Here is a 27924-nt window from a genome sequence, read left to right on the forward strand (position 1 = left end):
TTATCCTTTTACTTCCTTTTTCATTGCTTGCATTATAAAAGATTTATTCTGTCTAGTTTTACTAGCAATAAATCTTACCGCAATAAACTAGGCTGGTGCCTAGGCGCTGCTTAGTAAGAAATACCCTCATGAGCTTTTCATTTTTAAATCAGAAAAGCACATTTCTGATTTAAACATCTTAGGCAAATCAATGTTGCCTTGGAAAAACAAATCATGGACTGCTACTTCCTCGTTAGCCAAAACAAATGACAAATGCAAAATGATTTATTTGTGTCCCTTTCAAGTGCTGAAATCATGTCCTTCTAATCAAGCTTCTGCATAATAACTGTAATGCCAACAGTGGAAATAGCACTGAAAAACTCTAAAGTTTCCATTTCTTTTTATTTATCTTCTTATATCTGCACATATACAGTATATTTTCTTAGGGTTTTATGCAATAGAAAAATAGTGTATAATTTAAGCAGGAGGAAGGTGATACGTTTTCTTTTTTTGCAAATGGAAAGTCTTTTATACTTTGATAAACTCATGATGGTGTTGGCAGCATGACAGCACCACACTTAAATTTAATTCCTCAAAAAAAAAGAAAAGAAAAAAAATCAAGTTCAAGGGATATTAATACATTTGCAAGGCGCTGTATACACCTGACAGGAATATAAATTACTGGGATCTGTCTGTGAATAACACAAAAATAACTTTCCTCTTTGTGTTCAGTTTGCTGATCTTGGCAAAAATCCATCCCTGCAACCCTGTTTTTAAATTTACTACAATGATAAAGCTGAGCTTCATGGTGACTCAGCATGGACGCGCCACACTGCTGCAGGAATCTGAGTCTGAACGATAAAAAGACTCACTGGCTTCACCCTGATCAGAAAACAAATAGAAATTGAACTGTTGTTACAATCCCTGTGAAAATGGAGTGAAGTTGATGTCTTTTTCAGGCACCCACTCTTGAAGTTATAATTTGTGCTTTATTAAGAGAACAAAACAACAAAGTATATGACCATGCATCATTGTCTAAAAAACAAACTTACAGAGGCTTAGGTGGGTGTGGGCATCCAAATCTGAGGTAGAACTGGGGCAGGAGAACCTCTCAAAGAGACAACAAAAGTGCAAATAAATCTAGTAAATAAATACTAACCGCTAAGACAGATGTTTACATCTCAAAACGTTCCATCAATAACAAGAAATCACACCCATCAATACTGCTAAAAATCAATTAAAGTAAGAGAAATGTTCGTTTGTCATTTAAGGAATTAATTCGTAATCGATTTCTTCATTAAATCCTCAAAAGGCCGAGATTCTTTCAGCTGATTAAAAATAACGACTGAAACGAATCTGTGCGCAGCTTATTCCGATTCAAATCTGAGCTTTCAGACATGGCACTAGCAGTTTTTAAATTTATTTACAACTTGCAGGATTATAAATAAGAACTGCACTTTTCAAATAAATTTGTTGCTAACAACTACTTATAAAATATATCACTCAATTCTTAGTTATTATGCTTTTTTAGACATTTGAAACGTAAATACATACACATTCATATACATTTTAAAATGTCATGAACTCCTCTCTGCCTGTTTCCACCTTAGTTGTGGCTAACTTCCCCAAAAATATTTGCAATCCTCTATCGCGTAATCATCTCTCCTAAATAATCTCCACTAGTTTCATCTGCGTGAACCATTTGGTACCTGGCTGCTTTTCGAACCATTTTCAGCTAAATGGTAGCAGCAACATAACTCGAGTGCACCAAGGCCTTGTGTGTTTAGTCGAATCAAAGGTTTCAACCTCATTTGAAAGTCCTTCAGTTCAGAAGGGTTCCGTAAAGCTGGGCCTTTGTAAGACTGTCCTTCCTTGAAAGCCCCAAAGAGCCAAATTTTTGGTTGTAAGGAGGAGGAGGCGGTGGAGTCGGTGGCGGCTGCTGGCTTGCCTGCGCGGGCATGCTGTGCATCTCAACCTGATAGTGCTGCAGCTCTGCGGCCATCTCCAGGGACCTCTGGTTGAGGGACTCGGTGGAGCTATTGGGACTGGGGTCAACGTACTCTGTGCTCTGGCCTCCAGCTGCAACGTTGCCCTCCCTGTCTTTGGAGCTCCCTGAGTGGTAGAGGCTGTGCTCTGACCCCTGGCTGTCCTCACTTCGGTACAGATGGGCTTGGCTGTGTGCTTGCCGCAGTCCGGGGCTGCATTCGGGGCTGGCTGCGACCCACACCGGATCCATGGCATCTGCACCATGATGGTAGTAGTCAGCGCCCTCCTGGAAGCTGCTGTAGAGTGGACCAAGGCGGATTTTGGCGGGGCGGATGGAAAAGTGCTGCTCTGAGAAGCTGTAAGGCGAGGCTCTTCCTGGACTGCGGTATGAGTGGGCGCTTAAGTCTTCAACACTAAGCTGTCTCCATCTACCAATCAGTTCTTCCTCCTCGGGGGCTAAAGTGCTGCCTCGGCGACTGTCTCCGTAAGCGACACTTGGGGAGGAAGATGGAGGCAGAGGCTCGTACGGCTCACTGAAACACGAGGACATGGTGCGGCTGTAGACCGGCGAGCTGCCGTTCTGATGGTGGCTCAGCTCAGTCTGTTGGAAAGGATGAGCGTTCCCAAAGCTCCTTGGACTGTCCCTCTCCCAGGATGAGTCACTCTTTCTCTCATAGTCCCCTGCATCTCTCCATTCCATGTAGAGGGATTGATGACGTGGTGAGGAAGCTGCACTACTGGGTGGGTCATTGCCTTTATCCTCCGAGCCACCTCCACTGAAGCTGGAGTAAGAGCTGGAGCCTCCAGCCAGCGCTGCAGGGAACTTGGGAAAATGCTCCTGGGAGAACCCGGCTTGCAGTCCCACAGAACCCTCCTCCGGTGTGCTGTCGGTGGAGTTCTGTGGGCCATACAGGAACGTCCTGTGGCCGTGCACGTCCATGCTGGGCCTCCTCTCGCGGTGACGGTCTTCGGGGCAGTACAGAGCCGTGTCACTGCTGTACAGGTCGGATTTGTAGGCCGCTCTGAGCCCCAGGCGCTCTCCTGGCCCGAGTCTCTCGAGAATGAACGTATGGTTCTGGGTTTGGGGGCTGGGCGAGCGGGACGCCTGGCTGCTGCAGGCCTCATCTGGCTTTTCAAGCACGTTGGCAATGAGGGAAGTAGAGTCAGGGTAGTCGTGGCAGAGAGGAGATTCTTCCAGATGCATGGTCAGGCGCTCCTGACAGTCAGCAGGAAGCTGCAAAAATTCAAAGAAAAAGAGACACTCAGATTAATATATAGGATAGATGTGTTCAGCACTCATGTATTGAGATGGTTCTCAATTATGAAGCCAGAAAACTTGGAACACATATAATATTTAGTCTCCATACACCCACTAGAATTGTTATAATTAAAAAGTCTATCATGCTGAGCATATTAACAACTCCTTCAGGTTTACTGGAGGTGACACTGAGTAATAAGCATGGAGTTATTGCTATCAGGCTTTCGGGATCACATTGTCGAATCGGTAATGTTCTGCATCATTCCGGTGTGTGTAGTTTTCCAAGGTGAGCTCATTTCAATTTGCTAATAAATCATATTTCTAACAGTTTTTTCACCCCCTCTGGCACTTGAAAGTGCTTTCCCCTATAGAGCACCTCCTGAAAGAGCTCTCCATAAATATCGACAGAACACCTTTTGGTCCAAACAAAATCAATATTTACATTTTTCCTTCTGTAATGAATTTCCTTCCATGGAGGTTTCAGATCTTTAAAACATCCCCGTTGTATAAAGCACATCTTTTATCAAAGTGGCAGCAGCCTAAAAGCAAATTTTTAAAAGGCTTAGCCATCCGTGCATCCCCTAGTGAAGTTAGTATCTTTCATAGATCTTATTCAAATAGAAGAAGTGTTAGAAGAAGTGTGAGAGAATTTGGCATTGAATTTTCTATCTTTGGCAGCATGATGTCCTTTGTCACTGACGAATCAACAATTGGTGTATTGGAACAAGAGCCAGACCTTTTGGATTGGCCTGCCGACCAAATATTCCCCAACATTTCTCTCACAGATGTCAAGATAATTTAAATAGACCTCTCTAACCAGGTTTGTCCTAAAAACTGCCAACTCATGTCCTTTTAGAGCTATGGTCAGAGATTTACATCCAGTCATCATAAATCTGGCAATATTGTCAGATCAATTTGAGGTTTGTCATAATTTATTTGAATTGTTTATTTTCCGGTGTGGAATGGCTGCACCACACACAAATGTCATGATTCTTGAATATGGGAATTGGGTGTATAAATTTGAATTCATCATCTAAATTGTGCTTTACTCATCTAAAAAGGGATCCTAATTATACACACAGGTTCAAAATTATACATACAACCCCACTAAATCCTGGCTTGTCTTTGCAATCTCAATCTCACAACTGTTGTAGCCACTAAGATGTAGAAAGTATCATTTGGAACAAAAAGGTTTTTCGATTTCTTACTGTGAAGTACATGAACAACTTTTCTATTTTCATTTTCAGCTGTTATTAAAATGCAAAATGAAACAGATCAATTATGCTTTTGAGAGATGTTCGTCTCATTTACTATCAGAAACCAACATTTTGGCTGAGCAAAACCAGTTTTTATTCCTAAATCTGCAAGGGGTGCGATTACTTTGGCCTTAGCTGTATGTTTTCAAAAATGAAGGAAACATTATGCAACCAAAGGGGTTATGAAGTGGAACTCAGAAGGGTTGATAGAGCTCCTATTCTAAAGGCTTTAGCACATCCATGGTGTGTGATGCCTTCCCGGTTTTGTTCTATTGTCTAGCTCTTCTTCATCTCATCGCACTTCAGTACAGTCTGTCCAATAATGTGTATGAAGCACAGTTCCTCCTCACTCTGTGTGTTTTAGCTGTAAATATGCTTGTCTTGCTGATTGCATCGACCCTCTGTAATCACTTCATCACACCTTCTATCTGTTATAAAGGTCTGTCAATAGAGGGGCCATGACTACCTTGCTTGGTGGCTCAAAGGTGTGAAGTAGCTGTCTTGTTCCTCTCTAAAAGCACAAAAACTCCATACCTCAAATTGAAGTGTTTTGTGAAAGAATAAATTATCAAATTTTTTGTCCACAATTACAAAGAGTATATCCTGGGGTGCCAATGATCACTCTTCTAACTGTCAAGCTTAGTGGTGGTAACGTCATTCTGTGGGGCTCTTTCTCCTGAAAGAGATGAATCAGGGTGACCGCCTGCAGGTTTCTCAACTTCATCTCAAATCAGTGAAAACATGGACATACACTGAAAAAACACATAATCTTACAAAGTATTGTTTGTCTAATTTCTGGTACAAATAAATTGGTACATTTAATATAAGTCAAAACTGACTTACAGGTAACTTTTCAGCAAGACAGAGGAGCATATTTAAGTCAGCAAGTCCTTGATATTGATGAAAAAGTACTAGTTCCACTGGCAGAACATTTCTCTTTTAACATGGAAACAATATCTTGTTGTAAGTGAAATAATCTGCTAGTGCAGCTGGCCTTTTAAAATCAATATTAAGAAGTTACTGATTTAAAACAAGCTTCTTTCTGAAAAGTTACTTTTAAGCTAGTTTTGTCTTATTTCAATCATAGTAAAAATATTTGCTCTAGAAAATAGGCAGAAATACATAGTAAGATTTTGTGGTTTTACAGTGTAACAGAGTTGCAACAACACAATAATCCTAAACAAATACTATAACTGCCGTCTGCCCAGAAGATACCAGGACATTTTTATGATGGCTGTAAGGTATGGCACTGTCCATTCTGTCTTAATCCAGGATTAGATGTCTCTGTTTATGCAGAAAGTGTGTCAGTTTGTCTATTGTCCACGAAAGACAAATAGAGTGACGTTTCTCAGAAAAGAAAGCCATTGTTCTAATTTGAGTATTTCTTAGAATGAAAGCTTCCATCATCTGTCTGTAGCTCACCATAGCAACAAGTAATAAGTTAACTGCACTCTGTCATCGCCAGCAATCTAGTCAGTTGTTCCTAAATGGCTAAAAGACAAAAGCTAATTATAACTTTCTATTTAGAAAAGAAAAACAATATAGGCAATTTAGCAAAACATGAGGACAGTTCATCATAACAGTTTGATTGCAACCAAGCAAAATGCAGATTAATTACTGTCCACACTTTTTTTTCTCTGCTAGTGTTTTTTTTTTTAAACAAGATGCCTTAAAGCTTATTATGTAGCGAGCCTTTCACACCCTCTCTGTACTTGTTTTTGCAGCCAAACAAACAGCAAAAGCAGTTCTGCGGGCGCTGAAGAGCCACGGCACTTCTCAAAAATGCAGCTCCAACATTCATCAATATTCTTTCAATTAGCTTCCACCCACAGGACCAGCAGACCGGCGGACGTCCAGAGAAAACACACACAACCTCTGATCCCCTTACTGTTTGGCTGAGAGCTACTGTAGCTCAACTGTTTCTCACTTTATGAGAAACCTTTGCCAGAGCTCATGCTTCACTGCGTGGTTTACTCAAAATGTACAGTTGGTATTTTATGAGTCTTGCGCAACCAGAATGGATTTTGCATTGATATTTTTATGCAGTCACATCACTGCATGCTTTAACCTTGTGGACATGCGCCAGCTTTCCCTGTGACATATAGGGAAAGGCACGAGGCCCACGGCTGATGCAGCAGAAAGGCGAGCCAAGCTGGTTGAGTGTTTAAAGCGCTCATCAATACTCACATGCACTCTTTTCACAAGCAACAGCAGGATTGTATGATGAGGCTGCAGTGCGCTCCCCAGCCGCATTTTGCAGCACACTGTAGTTTTTGCCTCATCTATCCTTCACATTGCCTGACAATGCGCCTCGAAGTAGTTCCCCTGCTGATGAGCACCTAACAAACCTTGCATATCTTGCATATCTTGTTTTATATATAGCTCAAACGCACATCACACAGTAGGGAGGGCATTTAAAGTCCTATGGGCTTAATTTTTGAAGCATAATTCAGATTTCTTTAATGAATAATCTCCAGCAACAAAAGTAGACAAATAGCAGTGTTATACTTATTGTCACTTCTGGAAAAAAATAATAAAGTTTTGTAACAAATTCATCTTCCTCCAATAACAGATGGATGCCACCAATAAAATCAGCAAAACCAAAACAATTGGTATCCTGAACAATGGAAAAACAAATGGAAATATAGCATTTCTTGATTGATTTACTTCTTTAAAGTTTAGAACCGCTGGGAGTTTTCAATTTGGGTTTCTGTTTTCTTGGATGAACTTTAACTTGAGACAGGGACCCATATCTCTTAACTGCTGGCCAATAGACTGGATGATGACACTAGATTATCTTGACTCTACACCAAATGAAACAATGTTAAAGGAGGACAATAAATCTCCAAATCTCACTGATGACTGTGGCAAAGATTGTCATTTTAGTTTCAGATGTGATGCTAAGAGGCATTATGTTTTTGCTATCTGGTTCTTTTGAACCAGAAATGGATGTTATTTTTTTCCTTATTTAGAATTTTGTACACAAGTACATTAATTGCTTTATCTAATGTACTTTTTTATATTGATTGCTGGAATTCAAGATCACACGAGTGCAAAAAAAAAAAAAGAGAGATTAAAGTTGCTACCACAACCATTGCATGCTACCAAGATAAGACAGCAGCATGTTTAGAAGGCATTCCAGCAAAAAGTCTTCTCTGTCCTATTATCACAATTTTAAACGGGCAGTTGCTAAACTCAAGTTGGACTGTAAATGCAGAAGTAGTGTGCTTTCGTCATATTAGACTAAAGTCTGTTTTACAAAACATTTTTGTCGTCAACCTGCAAAAGCTATCTCCTTCTGGCCATGCATGAAACTGGAGAGAATGCATAAAAGTGCCCAGCTGTGAGTTTTTAGAAGTGGAGCCGGCAGTGATGACAGGAGGTGTGGTGCAGCACTGAACTGAACACTGAAGTCTACACATAAAATCGAAATTCCCTATGTCATTATTATTAAAACAATAGTGGCAGACAACGTTAGAGGTGCAATTCTGGTGGAAAAAATGGATTAAAAATTAATAATCTATGTAATCTTTTAATGCTTCATGTTGGCAATGGTTTCAAAGTCATTTTCATGATTTAAAAACCTGCAGCTGTCTGGTCACACAAGCCATACATTATGATTTTACTCCTTTGACCTCTGCAGCTGGTATGTCCTGACACAGGTCTAAAACCAGGTTGTAACTACACCGCACCTGGCGATTCAGGGACATAACAGTTGGAAACTGACATCAGCTCCCTCCCCACATCGGTCCTTTTTTAAAACTTAGCGATGGCAAAAAGACTCTTGTATCCTGCAGTAAAGTGTTCTGAGAAAATGACTGTAGGAATATGTATTTTGGCAAAGAAACACTCCTAATGAGTCTGGTGTGATTTGAATTATGAGTGTGTAACAAAAGGATCCTCATGCATACTGTTAAGCATGGTGAAAGTTCTATGATGCTGTGGGCCTGTTCTTTACTAAAAAAGCGCATGACATTATGAATTACTTGAAACGCCGGGAGATTTTAAATAGAAAACAAAAAAAAAAATGCACTACAACTTGGTCCTTCAACAAGATAATATTCCAGACACAAATGTTTTACCAGGCACAAAATCAACTTTATTTCAAAGTCAATTGCTAGATCTTACAAAATTAATCCCTGTAACTTTGTTAGTTAGTTTGAGAGGATTAATTGGTGTCCTATTGATAAAAGAGGGTTGTGCAAAGTATTACCAGCACAGATGCCGGTAGGTGTTAACAAGTAAATAAATGTTCTAGCCTTTAACATTTAATTTCTCTAAACTTTTAAAAAAAACTGCTGCAAAGAAATATTCCTATCTTTTTGGACCTTTATGGTTGCGTTGAAAATTTTATATTGTGAATCCTCCAGAAAGTATGTTATAAATCCTCTTTATAGTTTGTTAAATTGATTGCATTTTGTCTAAATTGTCCCCCCAACTACAAGGAGTGATTATATTCAATCAAATCAGGAGAGAATCAGCAACAATTAAGTGATGATGGAGCCATAAAGCACATAGGAAATCTATTTAATGTTTAGTAATAGAGCGTTTACTGCAGCTGCCACTGTGATTGAAAACACTGCATTGTTACACTTTTCCCTTTTTAGTCAAAACATTACTTGCTTTCAATTTAAGAGCCTGCATTTTGTGAGTTTTCGAACAGCAATAATAACTTAATGAGCTTGCAGGTAATTATTTTTTTTAATTACATACTGTATGTTTATCTCTTACAAGTGCACAACTGCATAGCCATAGTCTAATTTTTTGGTGTTTCAGGTGATCCACAATGTTGAACAATGTTTCTCACAGCTAAACAAATCTAGGAGAGTATGAGCTAATGTCAGTACTTTTTCCATGCCTTGGAGCTGTTTAATATTTTTAAACCTGGCTTCTTTCATCGCTCAGAGGTGAAGGTTATTCAGGCAAATAACCTTCAGCTTTAATTCTCCTACAGCGCCTCAGTCGCTGCTGCAGCAACTTCCTGTTCGTGTCCTTCTGCCAACTCTCTTATCTTTCCTGGCTTTCTCAGGGCAAAACGACCTTCTCATTACAGTCAAGACAGCAATTTCTTTTTTGCCTAAATTTCAGCCCGGCAGTACTCTTAAAACCACTCACTCACTCATTCAATGCACCTTAAATGGAAATATGTTTTTTTTTTCTCCTTCTATATCCACTCATCCGCTTGATGTCAAATGTGAGCACCAAAAGCTTTTTCTTTTTTTTTCTTTTCTTTCGTGTGCATAAAAAGGGACAATGGTTTTAAACTGTGTGAAAAACAGTGGGAGCTGTTAAAAATAGGTTTTGGGAGAGGGTAAAGGACAGGTGGTTCAAGGAAAGCTTCAGGATTGAAGCTGGTGAGAGTGGGTGGAGGTCTCACCTCGGAGAGCTGGGCTCTGTACAGAGACTTGTTGCACTGCAGCAGCTGAACAGCCAAGTTACAGTCTTTTCTGTACAGCTCCTGCGGAGGCAGCACATGGACAAAACCAAAAGAGAACAAAAATGAATTTGTATCATGTTTTACTTTTTTATGCTTTTTATATACATTTATAGTAAGAAACTGTATTTAAGCACAGCTGTGTGAGATTTGTAGCGATTTATATCTTGCACAGAATGTTAAATACCTCCGGAAATCAGAAGTAAGGTTTGATGATTTGAGGATATTTTGCACTTTTCTTCTAATTCACTTGTGTTTGGTTAAATGATTATGAAAAATCCCATTTTCTATGCCATAAAGGTAAGGTAAATGAGATCCAACTAAAATGTTAAACTTACATTGTCCTCTTGCAGCTTCTCTATGGTGAGCTTGGCCTCCATCAGGTGGTTGTTGAGGACGATGATTTCTCTGCTCAGAGCTCGTTTCTCATCTTCGTGGTGCTGCGACTTGACAAGACAGATTCATAAGTTATATGTAACAATCTTTTAAATGTCATAACATCAAAATCAGTTAGGATGAATAGCTTCCTAATGGGCCACGATTGCATTATTTTGTACTATATTGTACATTTAGAGAAAAAAAAAACTGAAGTTAGAGGTTGTTGTTTTTTTCTACTTGATAATGCCTTTAATGCAGCAACAGGGACAGAAAGAATGGATTTTGTCTTGTAATGAGGACATATGTGACTACATGAATGCGCCTCGGGCAAAAGAGCTGCAGCAAGCGAGCCACAAATATGCTGACAGGGTAACACTTTTTAAAACACCCATTATTAGGACAGGCAGCCAGGAAGAACAGGTTCTTTCAGGGTCAAACAAGAAATAATCACAATGCCTAATTCCAGCAGCCTTTCATCCAGGGGAAAAAAAACAAAACATTTCAGGGGCTAACACAGATTAGAAGAGCTTTTCAAAATAGGTTTGCATGCTGCAATGTTGAATGATGACTCATTTATCTATATAAAATAATCTACAAGTGCTCTAAAATAAAAACAACAACAACAAAAAAAACGGAGTGGATTTAAAAAAAAAAGAAGGAAGGCACTTTGCAACTAAAATGGCAGCAAGGAATGTTTCAGCTGAGCACTTTTGGCCATTAGGCTGCAGGTTATTCATGGACCAGCATGTCAGTGAACTTTCTTCTCTCCGAGGAAATTATCTTTTAAATCTTGCATTTCGTAACCCTCTCAGGTCATTAACTGAAAGAAGCTCCCCCGATGCCTCTTGTCCTTGCCACTAATACAGATGCCTCGCAAAAGTGTTCAAGCCCCTTAAAATGCTTCACATTTAAGTCACTATTGAACCACACAATTCAATGTACGTACTTTACTGGGATTTAATCTGTCAGATCAACACAAAGTTGAGCATGATTCTGAAGAGAAACTAAGATAATACATGGCTTAAATGTTTCACAAATGAAAATGTGGCGTGAATTTATATTCAGTCTACTTTACTGTGTTATCTCTGAACAAAATTTGGTGCAAGTAATTAATTTTCATTGAGAAAAAGAAACTTCCTAGATGTAAGTTAGGCTCACTGCAATATAAGTGTTCTGAAAAGAGCGCAGGGGTTTATATGAGAACATCAGTAAACAAACAGTGCCATAAAGACCAAGCAGACAGCTCCGAGATAAAGTGACTCTGGCAGAGCTGCAGAGATCCACAGCTCAGGTGGGATAATTTGCTGACTAGTTGTGCACTCCACAGAGAAAGTCAGAAGTACCAACACCAGGTTGAACAAGGCATGAGGTCAGTGTAAACATATGATGAAAGGTTTTCTGAATAAGTTAGATCAGAAATCAACTTTCTGGGCAATTTTTACTGATACACTCATATTTTTTAATTTCAAATCTTTCAGATGGGGGGGTTTGCAGAGGCTCTTGGTGCTTTTTTCCCTCTTATCCTGCTATGTGCAAATTGTTTGTCTTCATGAGTATTTTTTATTGTTCCCAATACTAAGACTAAGACAAAAATAACTAAACTATATCTGAAATGCTACATGTGGAAAAACTCATCTTCACGATCCTGTAGAGATTGGTGGAGCTAAATACAGAATAACCATGGAAACCTTTATGTAAAAATAAACATTCCATGTAGCAATTAAATAAAATGATTATTTTAAAGGAAGTTTAATTAACTGAGACACAGGCTCACAAGCCATTTACTGATGTCAAATGTTAGCATGTTAGCCAATTAAATTTTATACTAGTTAAGATAATCAGGATATTTTGAGAAACTAATTTTATACCCGTCTTTCTCCGACTTTCATTCACTTGTACTGAAAACACATGTTGCTGTTCGTCTGTTATTTTATGCAACTGCATCTTCACTTTCTTTTTTCTCCCACAGCATCCATATCAATGTAAAATGAAGGGGAACAGAATATGTATTTCACAGCTAAAAGACCTCCCTGCCCCCCAAACAAAGGTTGTACTCAAATTATTCTATATAGCATCAGTACCTTCCTGTGGTGGCAACTTTATGCACAAATGAGTGGAAAAAATCCCAGAAAAGTTGCAAGGATTATTCTTTATTCCCTTTCCTTTTATGTAGGAACACAAGTCTCTTCTTTTTCACTTTCTGCTAAAGTTATGAGAAGTCCCTGTGGAGGGCCTAAAGGGCCACTTCTGGCTCTAGGACCAGAGATTGAAGAACCCTGGGTTAGTGTAGTCAAATCCCAGCCCTATCTACAACTAAAGATGTGGCAAGACTTGAAAATTGACTCTCCATCCTATTCTACTGAACTTGAGCAACCAAATAAGGAAACACCCCCTAAAAGCCCTGCAGTCGTAATCTGCAATGAAATGAAAAGTGGCTGTAGCATTCACTAAGGTCGGCTGAATGGAAAAAGGTATGGGTTGTTGACTAAAAAATGTCAAAAACCACATACAGCATGTGCTTTTTACACTTCATAATTATGTGCTGCTTTGTATGCATCTTGGGCAAATTTATTTGAATAGAAAGCATTTGTGAACTCAAGTTTTTTCATTGGGTTCAGTTTTGCCATTTTCACTTGTTTGGGAAACTAAGAGGAAAAGAGGCTTGACTCTCATGCTTATCTGTCTTGTAATTACATTCTCTGTAGTCGTGAGGGGCCCAGGGGTCAGATGGGTTTGTGGCACCTCTAGAGTAAACAAGTTTTACGATTGCAGAGAGACTTACTCAGCACCTCTCTCTAACCCTGAAGGAGTGTATGTACGTGGGATGAATCTGGAGTAGCACATGAGAAAATGTCTGTTGGTAAAAAAAACGAACAAAACCCTGAAGAAAAGCAGATTGCCTTTGTTTTCGAAATGACAATTTTAGGGTAACCTTCGACTGCATGTCTCTGCGCGTGTGTGTGCGCGTGTGTGTACCTGGAGTTCTCACATTGTCAACTGTAATGACTATTATTTTGTGGCATAACAAACCAATTCGATGAGCATTTTCAACTGTCTATTCACCAGCTCAGGCACCTGATGGTTACAGTCTTCTGGGGCAGACTAGTTAATTCTATCTTTCCATGGGCAAAAACAGCATCTGACAAATGAAGTGAGGTTCTCTCCTCTGAGGAACAATGGGTTTGCTATCCCTCTGCCAGTGGAAGGAGGACAGCCAATTGTAATAAACCATAATTAATGTCAGTGGCACAAACAGCAGGGGGATTCATTTTCAATCTGTGCCTCAAAGTGTTCTCCACGCCGTGTGACTTGCTTCTCTCCAACTCCTTCCTCTTTGACAAGTACGAGAATTTGCATAAAAGCCTCAAACCAACACATACACGCGCGACTTCAGACACTTACATCTTTGTGGATCTTTTCCTCCAGATCTTGGTTGATCCTCTGCAGTGCCGAGTAGCTGCTTTGTATTCTAAACAACAAAATAAAATTTAAAAAAAATAATGAAAACATTGCTCTGCTGGTAGTTAATAGCTTGTGCACATGCATGCTGAATCTACTGTATAGAAGCCAGAGAGCTTTACAAAAAGGCTTATCTCCAGGCAAGCCATTTTTACTCGTCCTACTTGCAACAGTTCACTGAACTTTGTGTAGAAATGCTAAAAGACGAATGTTTATCACTAAAAAAGGTTCCTAGATTTAAAGATGTGGACAGATTTATTTGCAACCCTGGTAAAGATGTGTAAAACAGCAGTATCACAATTTATTTAGCAGAGAAAACGTATACTGAGACAACTGTTAATAAATAAAGTGAGTGGTAACATTGGATTGTTTATTTTCTTGTCCCTGTCTGTGATAGTTATTTCTTTTTTTCTTTAAAAGAAGCAAAGAGGAACTAAGCATTGATTATTTGCATTCATTTAGTTTTTGCTGTCATGTCACATGCGTGCCAAAATGTGATTCCTGCTCGAGTTGAAGCATAACTTTTTTCCTTTACATAATCCAAATTCAGTCAATACAGACATCTGGAGCTCTTCGAACACTGACAAGAACATTTAAGCAATAATATCTGCCGAAGTGTCATTCTTTTCCTCTCCAGTACCCAAAGTATGATTAGTATGAAGCATGTGGCGATTCATGACGGGTGATTCCACCTGCGAAGCTTGTCTGTGAACTTGTCCAGCTCCTCCTGTGCTCGGCGCAGCTCCGTCTCCAGGTACTGCCTGGTGGAGTCGAACTCGCTCTGCAGCAGCTCCAGCTTGTGTGTTGTGTAGGAAAGTCTCTTCCGCAAGTCCTCCTTCTGCTCCAGCAAAGAGCTACACACACACATGCACACACACACACAAACAGAACAAATGAGTTTAGAGCACATGGTGAAGGAAACAAGCTTGCAACAAGGGGTCTTTGCTCTGCCAAATTGATGTATAATGGTCCACGTTTTCTTTTAACAGCCATGCAGCATTGATTGGGACATTATGAGGATGGGAAAACACGATCCCAAAATTCAGTCAGTACGTATGGATGCGGTGTTTTGTAATTCATTAGACGACAGAGGGTAACCTAGCACATCACAGAGGAGCAATCACTGGTGAGAATGGTCACATGGAAATAACAGAGGCGTAATGTGTAATGAGAAATGAGTCAATGAGTTCTAATAGATTATTTGAATAGACCCCCGATGGCAGAGATTTACAAAACAGTAATATCCTCAACATGTAATTTAGCAAGACAGCACAATGATGGCTATTTTTGGAGCATATGCATTACCTGAGTTTCAATCTAATAAAAGGGCAAGTGTGAGCAGCAAAAGAGGAAATGTCCGTTGCCGTGATGGATCTGAGTGCTCACCGCTCGGCTTAATGGACCTTAGTATTGACGGACAGATGGAGGAAGAAAGGTAATGACTCTATCTGCAGCCAGATAACATAGCTGGAAATGAATGAAGATGTGGTCACTTTGCTCTTTTCACTTTCTCCGTTTCCCTCCATTTCTCTCTTTTAACAAGATCGTAGATGCAAAGAGTGGGCGATGAGCTAGACTGTTGCAAGAAAAGGAAAAACGAAAACAAAGCTGAGACAGGTTTGTTCATTTATTATTTTCAGGTCAGGGGAGACTTCACCCCGTTTCCAGCTCATTAGCAAGCAGCATAATGTTTCTGCAATCAGTTGGATGAAAAGTAGGCAGGGTAAATCTAGATTTGATGAAAAACTTCATTTGCTTTATTTGAAAAAATCAGTTTTTCTATAACTGCGTTTTCATCCTGTTTCAATCTAAGGCTTTGCTAGCCAATTTCTACACTCACAGTATATGTTGCAGGATTGGATTGCAGAAAAATCTAATTATTTATTAAGCACCAATGTTATACAGATCTTGTTTTTATGTGATAATTACCATACAGTTACTTATTGGCCAGGATTGTGAGTAAAGTGGTGGATTTTAATGGGATAATACAGAAATAATTGAAAAATTTTGAAGTAGAGCTTAACTTTAATTATATTAAAAACAGCTTCCGTCTCAAAAACAAAACAGTGATTATTAAAGCTGGAAATAGATGTAGAAAACTGTGTGTCACTAACGATCTCCCTGTGTGGAACATAATTAAATCACCCTACTAAGTTGCTACGAAAAGTTTTAAAAGTAACACAAAGTCTAGAATCCATAAAATATAATTATTTTGGCCTTTTCCACCAAAGATTTCAGTATATCAAATATAAGACCACTTGAGATCTTTTTAAGTCCCTTGCGATCCACATCTAAGATGTACATGAATTATTAAATGCAGTTTAGGGAAAACAACTAAATAGGTTTATTTTTTAATTTCTCTAAAAGAACAAAAATCCTGCTTTAGGAGCAGCATTCTCTTGGGGGTTTGCAAGCACAAAGTAAAATAGCACCCAAACTCTACAGTCAATACACTAAAAGGCACCCCTCCGACGTGTATGAGAGACATTACAGGAAATCCTGCATATTAAGTTTTTTAAGGCCTAAAACTATGACTCAAATTAATAGCTCCTGTTGGGCTTCTTATTAGCTTCAGTGCCTGGGATCATTTAATCCTCATGTATCTGGTGCAGATAGGATAAGAACTGCTTAATCCCCAATTATCTAGTGAACTGCTTAGAGGCTTTTAACAGAACCTCACTTCACTGCAAAAATCCTGAACTATCGCTTTAAATATTGTCTTTACAGTGGGAAGGGTTGAGTTAAGCAGTTACAAAGACATAATGTGTATTTGTTAGCATTTTTTTTTTGCCAGATCCATTCATTTATAATTCACACCAATCTAACATCTGCCCTACTGTTTACACTAAATTTAAAAATAATGTACCTATTTTTAACTCAGTGTATGGATGAAAGTTATTTTTTAATTATCTAATTTTTATGCCTTGACCATCATGTTGTATTTGCTGCATTGACAAAATAGTCACATAAAATTTAAAAAGTCACAGTAGTAGATAAAAAAGTCAAATGTAAACATTTTGTGTAATCTTGCTTTGACCCAGTAGTTTGCAAATTCAGGAAATAACCCAAGAAATTTAATAGTAATTCAACTTCTGAACAAATCTAAGTCTCTAGAGTTTCCATGTCTTATCAGTTCTACATAAATGAATTGCTAGAAATCAGATATCTGCTGTAGAACGAGTGAAAACATAAATGTTAATAATAGTGTGTGTTTCACTGAAAGCTGCAGCCTTTGCAGCTTTGGCAGAGAGTGAAAAACGACCTGCATGCTGAATGATTCAGAGAGAGTCTCAGTAGACTGGATGACATTTAAGAGCTGCATTAGCCAGCGGAGCCCACCACCTCACCTCCTGCTTGGATCTGATCGGTGGGCTTTAGCTGGGGAATACAGGTGTTTGGTGTTAGGTACAGGGTGACTTTACGTGAAGTAGCTCCAGAGACGAAAAAAAAAAGAAAGAAAAGTCCCTCCATTAGTGACCTCCTCTGAGTCACACATAATGAGTGTTTTCATTCTGGTGAGATGAGATGACGAGGCAGCATGACTCCTGGGCCTGAAAGGCGGGATGAGGCTGCTTTAACACCACTGAACGACCAGAGGAGACACCTCGTGGGCGGATGAGCGGACAAACACATAAAAACAAGTACGGATGGAGAGATGGTGGCGCAGATTTACTCTTACCTCTTTTTTGGGTGTTTGCCACCATTTCGGGGGACTTTTAAGGCAGTTTTGCCAATGTATATCTTTTTCATGGTTTGTCTCTGTTCCTTCCCTCTCATGTGTTTATAGGGCCTGGCCACAGGAAGTTGGCATGCATGTGAGTTATCCAAGAGATCTCAGCTAAGTGTGGCCAGCAGAATTACTGTTTGTTATACCTGTCTTGATCCTGCCAACAAAAGCAAACAGACAGGTTGCCAGCTGTTAGTAACCACCAATAAGCTGGGATCTGATTTGAAAAGACAAACTGTTGCCTTGACGCTGCCAACATTTAGCAGCCATAGTCATCTTCATAGTCTTCAAATCAGAAAAAAATGGGCAAATTAGTGGAAAAAAGTTTACAAAATTTTACTTGAAACAATGACATTGTAATTTTGCCAATGAATATTTGACATTTACCGTGGAAAAAAAATACATTAAAAAAAACTAGCACAAAGAAATTGAAGTTTTGGTGAGTACCAACATAATTGTTGGCTCTTTTGATGAAAGTGTGAAAGTCCTTAAATTCATATTGTTTTGAATTATTTTTTTTATTTCACCCCTTTAGTTTGAGCAATATTAGTGGGAATTTTAACAAAGTATTCACAAGTCCTCCACCTCATTCAGCACTGGGCATGGTCCACATATGTGGACTTTAAATTGACCTTTTGGTGTTTTTTTTGTTTTACACCCTCAACCACCAAAAGGTCAATTTAAAGGGCAAATTGTGTCAAAAATACATGTATTATTTTCTCTCAAACAACTTACTGGCTGCAGTAAAAGGGCGCCATTTTGTGTTTTCCAGTCAAATAGTGCCATTTTATAACACAAACAAGAAATATTTTATTACTTGTTTATTACTTTTATTACTAGCTGCAGATATTTTCTGTTAATATCTGCAGCTTCACCTTGGGCTTCTTGGTCTGTCTGATTAACACTCTCTTTGTCCAGCCTGTAATTTCAAGTGGATGGCCATGTCTTGGACGGCTTCAAATGGTGCGCCACTATTTTTTTCAGATGACAGAATATAACCTACTTCTGCCTTAAAGAGGGGACAGTTCAAAGGCAATGAGTATTTTTGCAAGGCCCTGTACATCAAACCGAAAGAATACAGTGTGAGAGACTGCAGACCTTGACAAGGCCAAAGGATGTGAACTCCCTTTATCAATATTTCCTCTGGCCCTTTCGGCCATCTGCGGCCACAGCACAGGTGCACCTCTTTATCGCACAGACAAATGGAATAGGTTATTAGACGAGGCAGCTGTCAAAGCCTGATCAAAGCTCCTCTGATCTGAGCACTGGACTGACCACTCAACGGGGAAACAATGACAGACTGTGTGGGACGTGACTGTACCAGGTTACAGTTCACAAACGCATCTTGTTTCAGGGCTTTTTGCTTTTGGGAAACCAGGTGACGTATGAATACATGTTGATTCGATGTTGAGAGGTGATTTATGGTGCAGGCTGAGTAGAGTCATGCACATTTCCAGATGGTGACAGCTCACCACTGCTGCTGCTGGAGCCTTCAATCCAGCTGCTCCCTTCTGAGTCATAGCACAGTGGCTCTCATTATGTGTGGAAGAGAGATTTGGCAGGTGTGAGATGCCTAAGAAATGTAAAAATGCATTCCTTTTTACCTCCAAGCATACATTTGTAGATGCAGATGTGTAGGTGCAGATAATGTTTGTGTTGCACGCATGTGCAGCCATGTTCCTTAAAAACCAACAGTATCTGCCACAGCATCCAGAAAAGGCATCTGTTCGTGACATGTCTCTGACCAGGCCAGGTGTCCTCTAACAAATCCCAACGCAGCCCTCTTTCACTCGCTTTTCTTCTCTTTCATTTTAGCTGATCCCTCACTGCAGCAAAAACCTTAGAAGGGGCTTGTTGCCACCCACTCGTGCCATGCTGACATTTGAGAGGAACTCAGAGCACTGAAGAGGAGGAAGAGGGAGGTGAGAGCGGAGGAGGAAGAGGACATAAAGTTATGGAATGAGGCAGGAGGGAAAGCAGGAAGCTTCTGGGGGGGAATGAAAGCTGGAGTATTTACAGTTTAGTCAAAGACAGTAGGGAGGAAGCGAGCGCTGGCAAATTAGAAAGTAAAATCAAGGGAGTGGGTGTGTACTCATCACTTAAACTGTACATCTTTCCCTCCTTCCTCGGATCTCAATCTGTTCCGGGCTTCCTGATCGCATCAGCCTTGCAGATAGATTGCCTCTTAGGAAAAGCCCTTTTTTAAAAAAAAATTTAAAAAGCAGTCAAACTTCAGTTCTAGAGAGGGAGAACCCAATTGGCTGAGTCATCCAGCAGCAGGGGCTAGAGGTGGAAAAAGATGCTCTTTCCTCCCTGCATGCCTTCAGATTTACAAGGTACCAAAGCCATGCATGGTATGACTCAACCACCTCATAGAAGAAACTCTCAAATTAGAGCGAGTGCGTGTGGGTTTATGTATTTGTCATTTCCCTTTCCCGGGATTGTTTAACTCAGGAGCAGGCACCTAAGTAGTTATACGGCAGCTACCAACACCATTAGCAACAGCGGGGTGTAATGACCTGCTGAAGAGATTTGATGTGCCACTGATGGCACCGAGAGCAGCAATGTTCAATCACGACACCTCAGGAGGAATTTTACGATGAGTTTAAAGCGTGATCCTTTTCTAACTACAAGCTAAATATTAGGTGACTTGCAAAAATATTCACAGTTCCTGAACTTTTCCACTTTTGTCATGTTTAAACCTCCAAATGTGATTGATTTGATCTGATTCAGCCGGCCACAATCACCTGTGATTACAGCAGCAAGTCTGTTGAGGTGTAGACGTATTGTCAATTAAACTTTCAACCATTTTCTATGCAAAATAGGTCAAACTTTGTAAGTTTGGATGGAAAATATCAGTACCATTGAATATATTTGGTCTAAACAATTTTCAACCAAACCTAGCATTGTGAATGAAGGTCAAAAAGTTCAGTTTTGGTCTCATTTAATCAGCACACATTTTGTATCATCTCCTACATGGCTTTTGAAGACTTTAAAAGCTACTTTCTTATTGCCCTCTTTCCACAATAAATAATTGAAGTAGTCAGAAAAGATTCTTCCATCTGATCCGCAGATGTCTGAAGTTCTTCCAGAGTCTCCATGAGCCTCTAGGTTGCTTCTCTGACTGATGCTCTTGTGTGTCAGCTTAGATAGTCAGCAATGTCTTGGCAGCTTTGTTGTCGAGCCAAACTCTATCCATTTCCAGACGATGGGTTGAAAAGAGCTCTGTAGGACTCTGGGTAGATCTTAAAACTCGGGATATTGTTTTATAAATTTGATCCCTGACCTTCCGACCATTTCCCGTGGACCTCATGAGACAATTTGTTCTCTTCTATTCTCTACAGATTATTGAGGCCTTCACAAAACAGCTCCATTTATACTGAAATTAAATTACACACTGTCCTTCTCCGGTAGGAGATTTGGGGGATAAATGAGGGAGGCATTTAGCCATTTTGGGGTTTCTTCCAAATGCGCAACGCCCTGCTGGTCTGTCAAATAAAATCACATTAAAATACTTCAGATTTTATGGATTTAGGGTTTAGGATTTAGGACAAAATGTGAAAAAGTTTAATGCGCATCAACATTTTCACAAGTTAAAAACTAATTAAAAATATATATATGTGAGAACAAGCACTACAGGTTACTTTGCTCAAAACTGCTAATCTGAATATGGTTTTGATTTATTAGGCTCACAAGCTGTGGAGGCAGGAGAAGCCTCAAGCTATTATGCACAAACATCCATCAAAAACACACACAAGCACATGTTGTTGCACAAAAATCTGCTTTAGCTTGAAGATAAAAAAAACAACAAAAAAAAATCATGTGATGGTGCCAATGAAGCCAACAGAGAGCTGTCCTTGTGAGCCATTGCGATCTGTTCCTCCACCATCTCAGAATCTCAAAATTCAATGTCAAAATATTAAAACACGGATTACATTGGAATCAAAGCTTCTGAAACTTTCTGCGTTGCTATTTTTAATTAAATCAAAACACATGCATTCTACTGTAGTCAGTGGAAAACATTTGGACTAACAAAACCTTGTGCAATTTGATTTGGTTGCAAGTCACGAAAATATGAACGCAGTTTGCCATCTTTCCAGCCACCAAAACAAGGAGATGGGATGGAGAGGCACAAGCAGCTTTCAAAAGGGTTCAGCTCATTAAAAATAGAAAAGACCCAAACATAAATGCGTCCGTTCAGAAAGAAGTACATATGCAGTATGCTGCCCAGCTCCAACCACACAGCACAATGTGTATGAGTGGAGCTCAATGGACAGGTGGTGATTAGACACAACAAAGAAACAACCTCTGCAGATCTGCTACACTGCAGTGCACTGCTCTATTTTCCAGTGAATGTGTGTGTGTCTATGTGTGTGTGGCCCCGTGCACCTATATATAACCCTATAGTGCAGGCAATACAAATGTACTTAGTGATCTGTCTGTCACTCCCAAGAGACCGACTAAAAGCTTGAACTTTGAGATGAGTAAATGTAAAGAAGAAAAAAACAAAACAAAAATGAACACAAGCCCAATATAGCAGTTGTCCTCCCAAGTTTCATTTCTGTAGCACTTACAATATATATATAAAATTCATGAAATCCAATTTTAGAATGTCACAGGCAAACAATTTTCTTGATCTTTAGATTCAAATCTAAAGAAAAGGGGGGAAGACATGCGACAAATATCGTCGGGTCCAGGAGTCGAACCCGCGACGGCCGCGTCGAGGACTCAAGGCCTCCAAACATGGGTCGTGCTAACAACTACGTCACCACGGCACGCCAAGGGGAACCATGTTTTTAACACAAACCAATGTGAAAGTTTTTAGCTTTGCAGACTTTGAAGCGTTCTTTTGAGATCTCTTTAGATTTTCCTAACTTGCTTTAAAATACATTTTCCGTTCAAACATTCTTGGATTCTTGGATAACAGTTTCAGAGTTTCACTGTTGTCTAATTATAATTAGCCTACTCTTTCCATCTCTTCAAACACTAATAACTATCTTTTTATGAAATCTAAATATTTAATAATAGACGTTTACCAAAGTGCCACAATAAAAGAAAATGTACAGTTTAAAATACATTATAACAATGAGATAAAACAGCTGTCATGTGCAGCAAAACTATTTAGGCAGCTTTATCGCCATGAGGGATAGGTCTGACCTGGGCCATCTTATTTCTGGTGCTGAACAGGACAAAGGGGAGGAGGGATGATGGGGTTGGGATGATAGTTAATGACCCCCAGAGGAGCTGTCAGGGCTTCAGGAGGGAGAGACCCACAAACCGAATGGGAGGGAGAGGAGAAGTGCTCAGACCACACAGGGCAGAAAAAGAGCATAAATCCGACAGAAACACTGAGCACAACAACCGAAGGGCTCAACTATGTTTCACTCTCTTCAGTCCAGGCTCTCCTCAGTGGCACTTTCAAATGTTAAGTCCTCAATTTCACAAAAAAGCATTTTCATCAATATCTAGCCAGAGGGTAATGCGAATGAAGCCAAAAATATCCAATAAAAATAAATAATAGCAAGATGCAGATCAATGAGTTGTCCTAAGTCTGGGCTAATTCACTGTATTGTGTTGCATGTTTGGGATTTTTCCATTCAGTTCCAAACAATCTTGGTTTTCAGTTTTACACTGTCTTATTTTTGAAGATTGTTTTTATTAATCACCAACTACAATGCTCTTAATTAATCCAAAACGTTCAAAGACCTCAAACATGAATATTTAAGAAAGTCAAAAGGAGGCTTGGCATTTTTACACGCACAATAATTGGGCAACTATTACTGTTCATAATTATTACGCAATTAAATTTAAAACACACTCAGCTTCATCTGCAATATGGAAACAGATGGGTCTCCTCTCTGCTCTGACTGCAGGTGGTTTGGTGCAGGACTAACAAAACTTGCTGCTCCCTCAGGACAGTTACTGCAGAGCCATTGGTACTTTACGTGGCGTTAGAAAAGTCTCCAGAAAAAAGTCACTACATATGTCACTAAGCGCATTTTAGGAAAATTGTTTCTAAAGGGGTCTGAAAAGTCACTAAATATACCAGCAAAGTTGCTAAAGTGGCAACAGTGACACTTATCCCCAATTTTGTGTCTTTTGACACTGCCTACTTTGGTGGAGTTTTCCAAAACTTGTCTGGGGTTAGGGTCTTGCTTTCACCGGGGGTTTAGTTACACTTTAATTGCAATAACTTTTTCTAATTTACAGCTCAATTCAACACAAAATGTCCCTCAAGTCTTGGCACTCGCTCTGTGAATCGTAAAGACGCTACGCTTTAACTACTAGTAGATTTAAGGGGTCGAGCTTTAGGGGGGTGGACAGCAGTATCCAGTGGGACCTGCAGCTTTTGTGTGACTTTAGCACTGACTAAATTTATTATGTAGACATTAAGGAAGATATGGCATGTCAAGGGGCCCCAAGACTGCCTATTTACCAACCTGTGGCGATAATACATTATAGTTTGGGAGTTTAAATTGCTGCAGCTACTCTAGTTTATGACATTAGCCAGCAAAGTGTCATTTCGAGATTCAAACATGCACTGAATGGAAGCAAAACATCACAGACATTATTCACGCTATTTCCTGAGGAAAACAGTTTGATCTGTCAGTGATTTCATTTTTGAGTTTTTTCATAGATAAAATGAAATAGAATATCCTAAAAATCTGGCTTTAGAGACAAATTGTGACTTCGCTTCCTATATAAAAGTTAGAACATTTATTTTCTTTTACCCAAGTGTCCTTTTTTCATTTTTTAGAGATGTCAGAGGAATGTGTTGCATTTCGCTCACCAAAGATTTTGTCACAGAGCTGTCCCTTAGTTTAAAAGACACAATTTAAGCAGCGGGTATGCTGAACCAGCTTCTTTGAACATTTGGTCAGAACTTTTGGTCTGACCGATTTGAACATTTGCTCTCCATGTTGTCAGCTCTCGTACAAACCGTGTGTGATGTTTAATTGATCCTGTCTGTAGGCTGTGGATTCAAATGTCTCACTCAGTTGGGCTGAAAACAAGCACTTTACACCATTAGCTAAAGTGTGTAAAATGGAAGTGATGCTAGACTGAACACTTACGTCAGATCCAGCATTGTTTAACTTTAATATGAAAAGACTCTTTTACATGCAGATAATGACAAAAATAATGACCAGGAAAGACAAGAGAGAGAGAGACTGCAGCAGACTTTTGGAACCGCCTCATGCCTCCTACACACTCAGGCCAGCCTCCTGCATCACCGAAGCCGAGCCGAGTATTCCCTGTAGTGGGAATGCATCCGACAAGAGCAATTTCCTGGTGTTTGCCCAAAAGTGTGAAAGGGCACTTCCTTGCATTTTCTACACCCGATTCCTCAGACGTTGTGCAAAATGGAAAGTGAAGGTGAAGAAAGTGAAAGCTCCTTCGCCGGACTGTTTTTGAGGGAAAACACTTTAAACTTAATAAAAAGCAATGTCACAAAAGGAGGGATACACGGAAAGGCTTAATGAGTGTGAAAATAACATGAACACCTCGCTGTGGCCTTTCCAGTCAGCAGATCTCAAGCTGAGTGAACACCTGGAAGGTGACCTGGACAGCAAATCCTCATCACTCAAACTTAATAAGAGACATAATGAACAATTATCTGTTTGTAGCATCTTTGCAAATAAGGATCTACACTGTTTCTGTCATGGAGCTCTACGTCAACAATCCACTGGAATAGTCTAAAAACCTGTACAGCACTTTGCACAAATGCAAACCTTATTCTCGGTTTGTTGTGTACACATGCCAGCGTAAAATTGTGAGGTGCAAGAAAATTTATGAGTGACTTTCATCTTCTTTACAGTAAGGTGGAGTCCGGGGCTCACCGGTTCATTGGATGGCTGTAAGTAGATGTGTGTGATTTAATCTCAGCATAAATCCAGCTGCTCTGTTAGATGCACAAGAGTTTTGAGAGAGAACTTTACTGAACAAACAGCATCACAAAGTCCAAGCAACACACCAGGCAGGTCATTCATTGACTGCTGAAAAGTTTAAAACAGTCAAAATAGGTCAAAACAATTTGTCAAGCCTTGTGTTTCTCATGGAGCCCTGCTCACTTCATCATCTGAAGTCTGATGATGGAGACTTCCAAAAATGGTACACCTGCAAAACTCCCAGGGCCTGATCACCTACACCAGGGAGAGTACCAGTCACACCCAAGAAACTTCCGGGCACAGATTTAGCAAAAGGTACTTTTACAAAGTATGGATTCAGGGAGGTGAATGCATATTCAGGCCACACTTTTTAGATTTTTATCTTTAAAAAAAACTAAAAAGGACATCCTGTATAAAAAATGGTTTGTGCCTCTTTTTTTAAGTTGACAGACATGCTTTGCCTGAGCTTTGAAACTAAACACGAAAATTTGATTTATTTGAAAGAGCATTTAAGTAAAGCTTAAAAGAGAAAAGGGGGGTTAGAAATTTATATTAAAAAAAACCCCAGAGGTTACTTTTTTTAAGAAAAGAAATGTCATCAGTCAAAAGTCAGATTTTTGTCAAAAGCATCACTTTTCTCAACTGACAGCCTTTCCAAATGCGCCTCTCTTTGAAATTACTTCATGCCCTTTTTCATCCTGTCAGAATTTTAAAGTCTTTCAAGCTTTAAATCTGTTTAAACAGTGAAAGAATCCTGTGCTCCGAGGCTCAAGTGCATTGCCATTTAAAATTTACATCTCTATCTCTGCCACGGGCCTCCGAACGCAAGAGCCGGGCCAAGGGAGGGACAGGAATTATGAAAGAGGCAGAGAGCAAGGCACTGGGAAAAGATTTCAGAGCGTTTCATCATTTGGGCTGGAAGCCTTCTTGGAGATTTGTTCATCTGAGGAGGAGCGTGTGAGAGGTTCAGGGGGTTCGAGGCGGGATAAAAAGGTGGGGTCAGACTCTGAGGTAGGTCCATCTTCCTCATTAACCTTAACTCTCCTTCTTCCTGGGCTACAGGTGGAAAGATGCAGGACTTTTATCTCTGTTGAGCTGCTATAATTCAATTAAAGCTGTGACGCAGAGGTGAAGACAATTGATGCCACACATTAGGGAGTCCGCCCCCCCTTCTCCCCTTCCCGTCAAGATTAATTACCCCTCATTGGCTGCTTAAACGGCTTTTAAATTATAATCTGCCTGAAATCGCAATAACACCACCAGTAATCGAACAAGAATGGAAAAGCTCAGGATCTATTTCCATCTGTGGCGGATTAATAATGGCTCATTAGTAATTGTATTAATTAAAACTTGTCTCCAATAGAAAGGTGAGTGAGAAAAGAAATGAGGATTAAGGGCTCCTGGATAATATGTCCTTTTTTCCTTTAATGTCAAATTAATCAGAAAAATGACACTTAGTGTCATGAAGAGTTCATCAGAGTCTTTTTGAACTGTCGTATCAGCTGTCACTCAGTATAAAAGTGAGATTCAAACAGATTTATATTCAGATACACATTTAGATATTTTGCTTTTTTATCATGCAGGGTCATTAATCAGCGTATTCCTACAGGTGAGTTTGCAAAAGCATGCAGAAACACACATAAGTGACATTTTTGCAACCCTAATTAATGCAAGACTAATCAAAAACACCTTGAGACTGATCAATTGGAGACATTATAGCAGCAAGAGAACTCCCAGGAGAATCTATTAAAAACAAAAAACCCTTTTAATTATCAAAAACTATCAGAAAACATACAACATTTAGATCAACAATGCATCAAGTGCAGCCACGCAACACAGAAAATGAGCGCATAAATAAAGACATTTGAAAACCTAAAGAGCTTTGCAACCCAAATCGAAGATGCGAAAGGCAAAGCGGTACCTTCTGCTCACGCACAGCCTCATCCTGGAGACAGGGAGATAAAAATCCTGCTGGCTCCGAGTCTCGCCGGGGATGGAGGAAGCCCTCCCCCCTCCCCTCTACTTCTATGTGCTCTCTGGACTGGCTTACCCAGCTCTCCCTTAAAGCTCAGAGAAAACCCCAACACATGCACAGCTGCCGCCGACACCGCGCCACGCCGCTCCAGCAACAGCAGCAGCTAAATGCCAGAAGGGAAAGGCAGAGGAGGCAGAGAGAAAGAGCGCGAGAGAGGGAGACTGTGCAGGAGTGGAAAGACAGAAAGAAAGAGTGGGAGGGAAGAGGCTTAAGGAAGAAGACAGGGAAAACGCGGGGGCGTGATGATGGAGCGCTGAAAAGATATGAGCAGAACAGAGGGAGGGAGAGCGAGAGAGAGAGAGAGCATGATGGAGGGAGAAGAACCTTACCTGATCGGGTCTATGTTGTTCATCTCCTCGTCAGGCAGCTAAAGGAAATGACAGCATGTTAGTGGAGGAGACCCATCAGAACTGGTCCAAGAGCTGCCAAGTAGGGCACCTCTGCAGCTCACGCACTCGCCCAAAAGACAAACCAAACGTATATATTCAGCAGACACGTTCCCTCAGTTTCCTCCTCTGTTTTTGTT

At 40.0% G+C, this 27924-nt stretch overlaps 1 protein-coding gene across 6 annotated transcripts; it reads right to left on the reverse strand.

The window, feature by feature from the left end:
• Positions 1-948: 948 nt before the first annotated feature.
• LOC114158704 (brain-enriched guanylate kinase-associated protein) lies at positions 949-27924 on the reverse strand. 6 transcript variants are annotated; one of them, XM_028040462.1, is made up of 7 exons: positions 27728-27924; positions 17430-17634; positions 14443-14604; positions 13694-13760; positions 10252-10359; positions 9857-9937; positions 949-3199 (listed from the first exon to the last, which is right to left on the reverse strand). In XM_028040462.1, the coding sequence occupies exons 2-7, from the start codon at positions 17525-17527 to the stop codon at positions 1802-1804; spliced, it is 1914 nt and encodes a 637-aa protein (XP_027896263.1). In that variant the 5' UTR covers positions 17528-17634; positions 27728-27924; the 3' UTR covers positions 949-1801. The 6 variants fall into 6 exon arrangements, with proteins under 6 accessions (XP_027896263.1, XP_027896262.1, XP_027896266.1 ...); XM_028040461.1 differs by lacking the exon at positions 27728-27924 and adding an exon at positions 27285-27636; XM_028040465.1 differs by lacking the exon at positions 17430-17634.

This window comes from Xiphophorus couchianus, chromosome 15 (genome assembly GCF_001444195.1).
Source record: "Xiphophorus couchianus chromosome 15, X_couchianus-1.0, whole genome shotgun sequence".
Taxonomy (NCBI): Eukaryota; Metazoa; Chordata; class Actinopteri; order Cyprinodontiformes; family Poeciliidae; genus Xiphophorus; species Xiphophorus couchianus.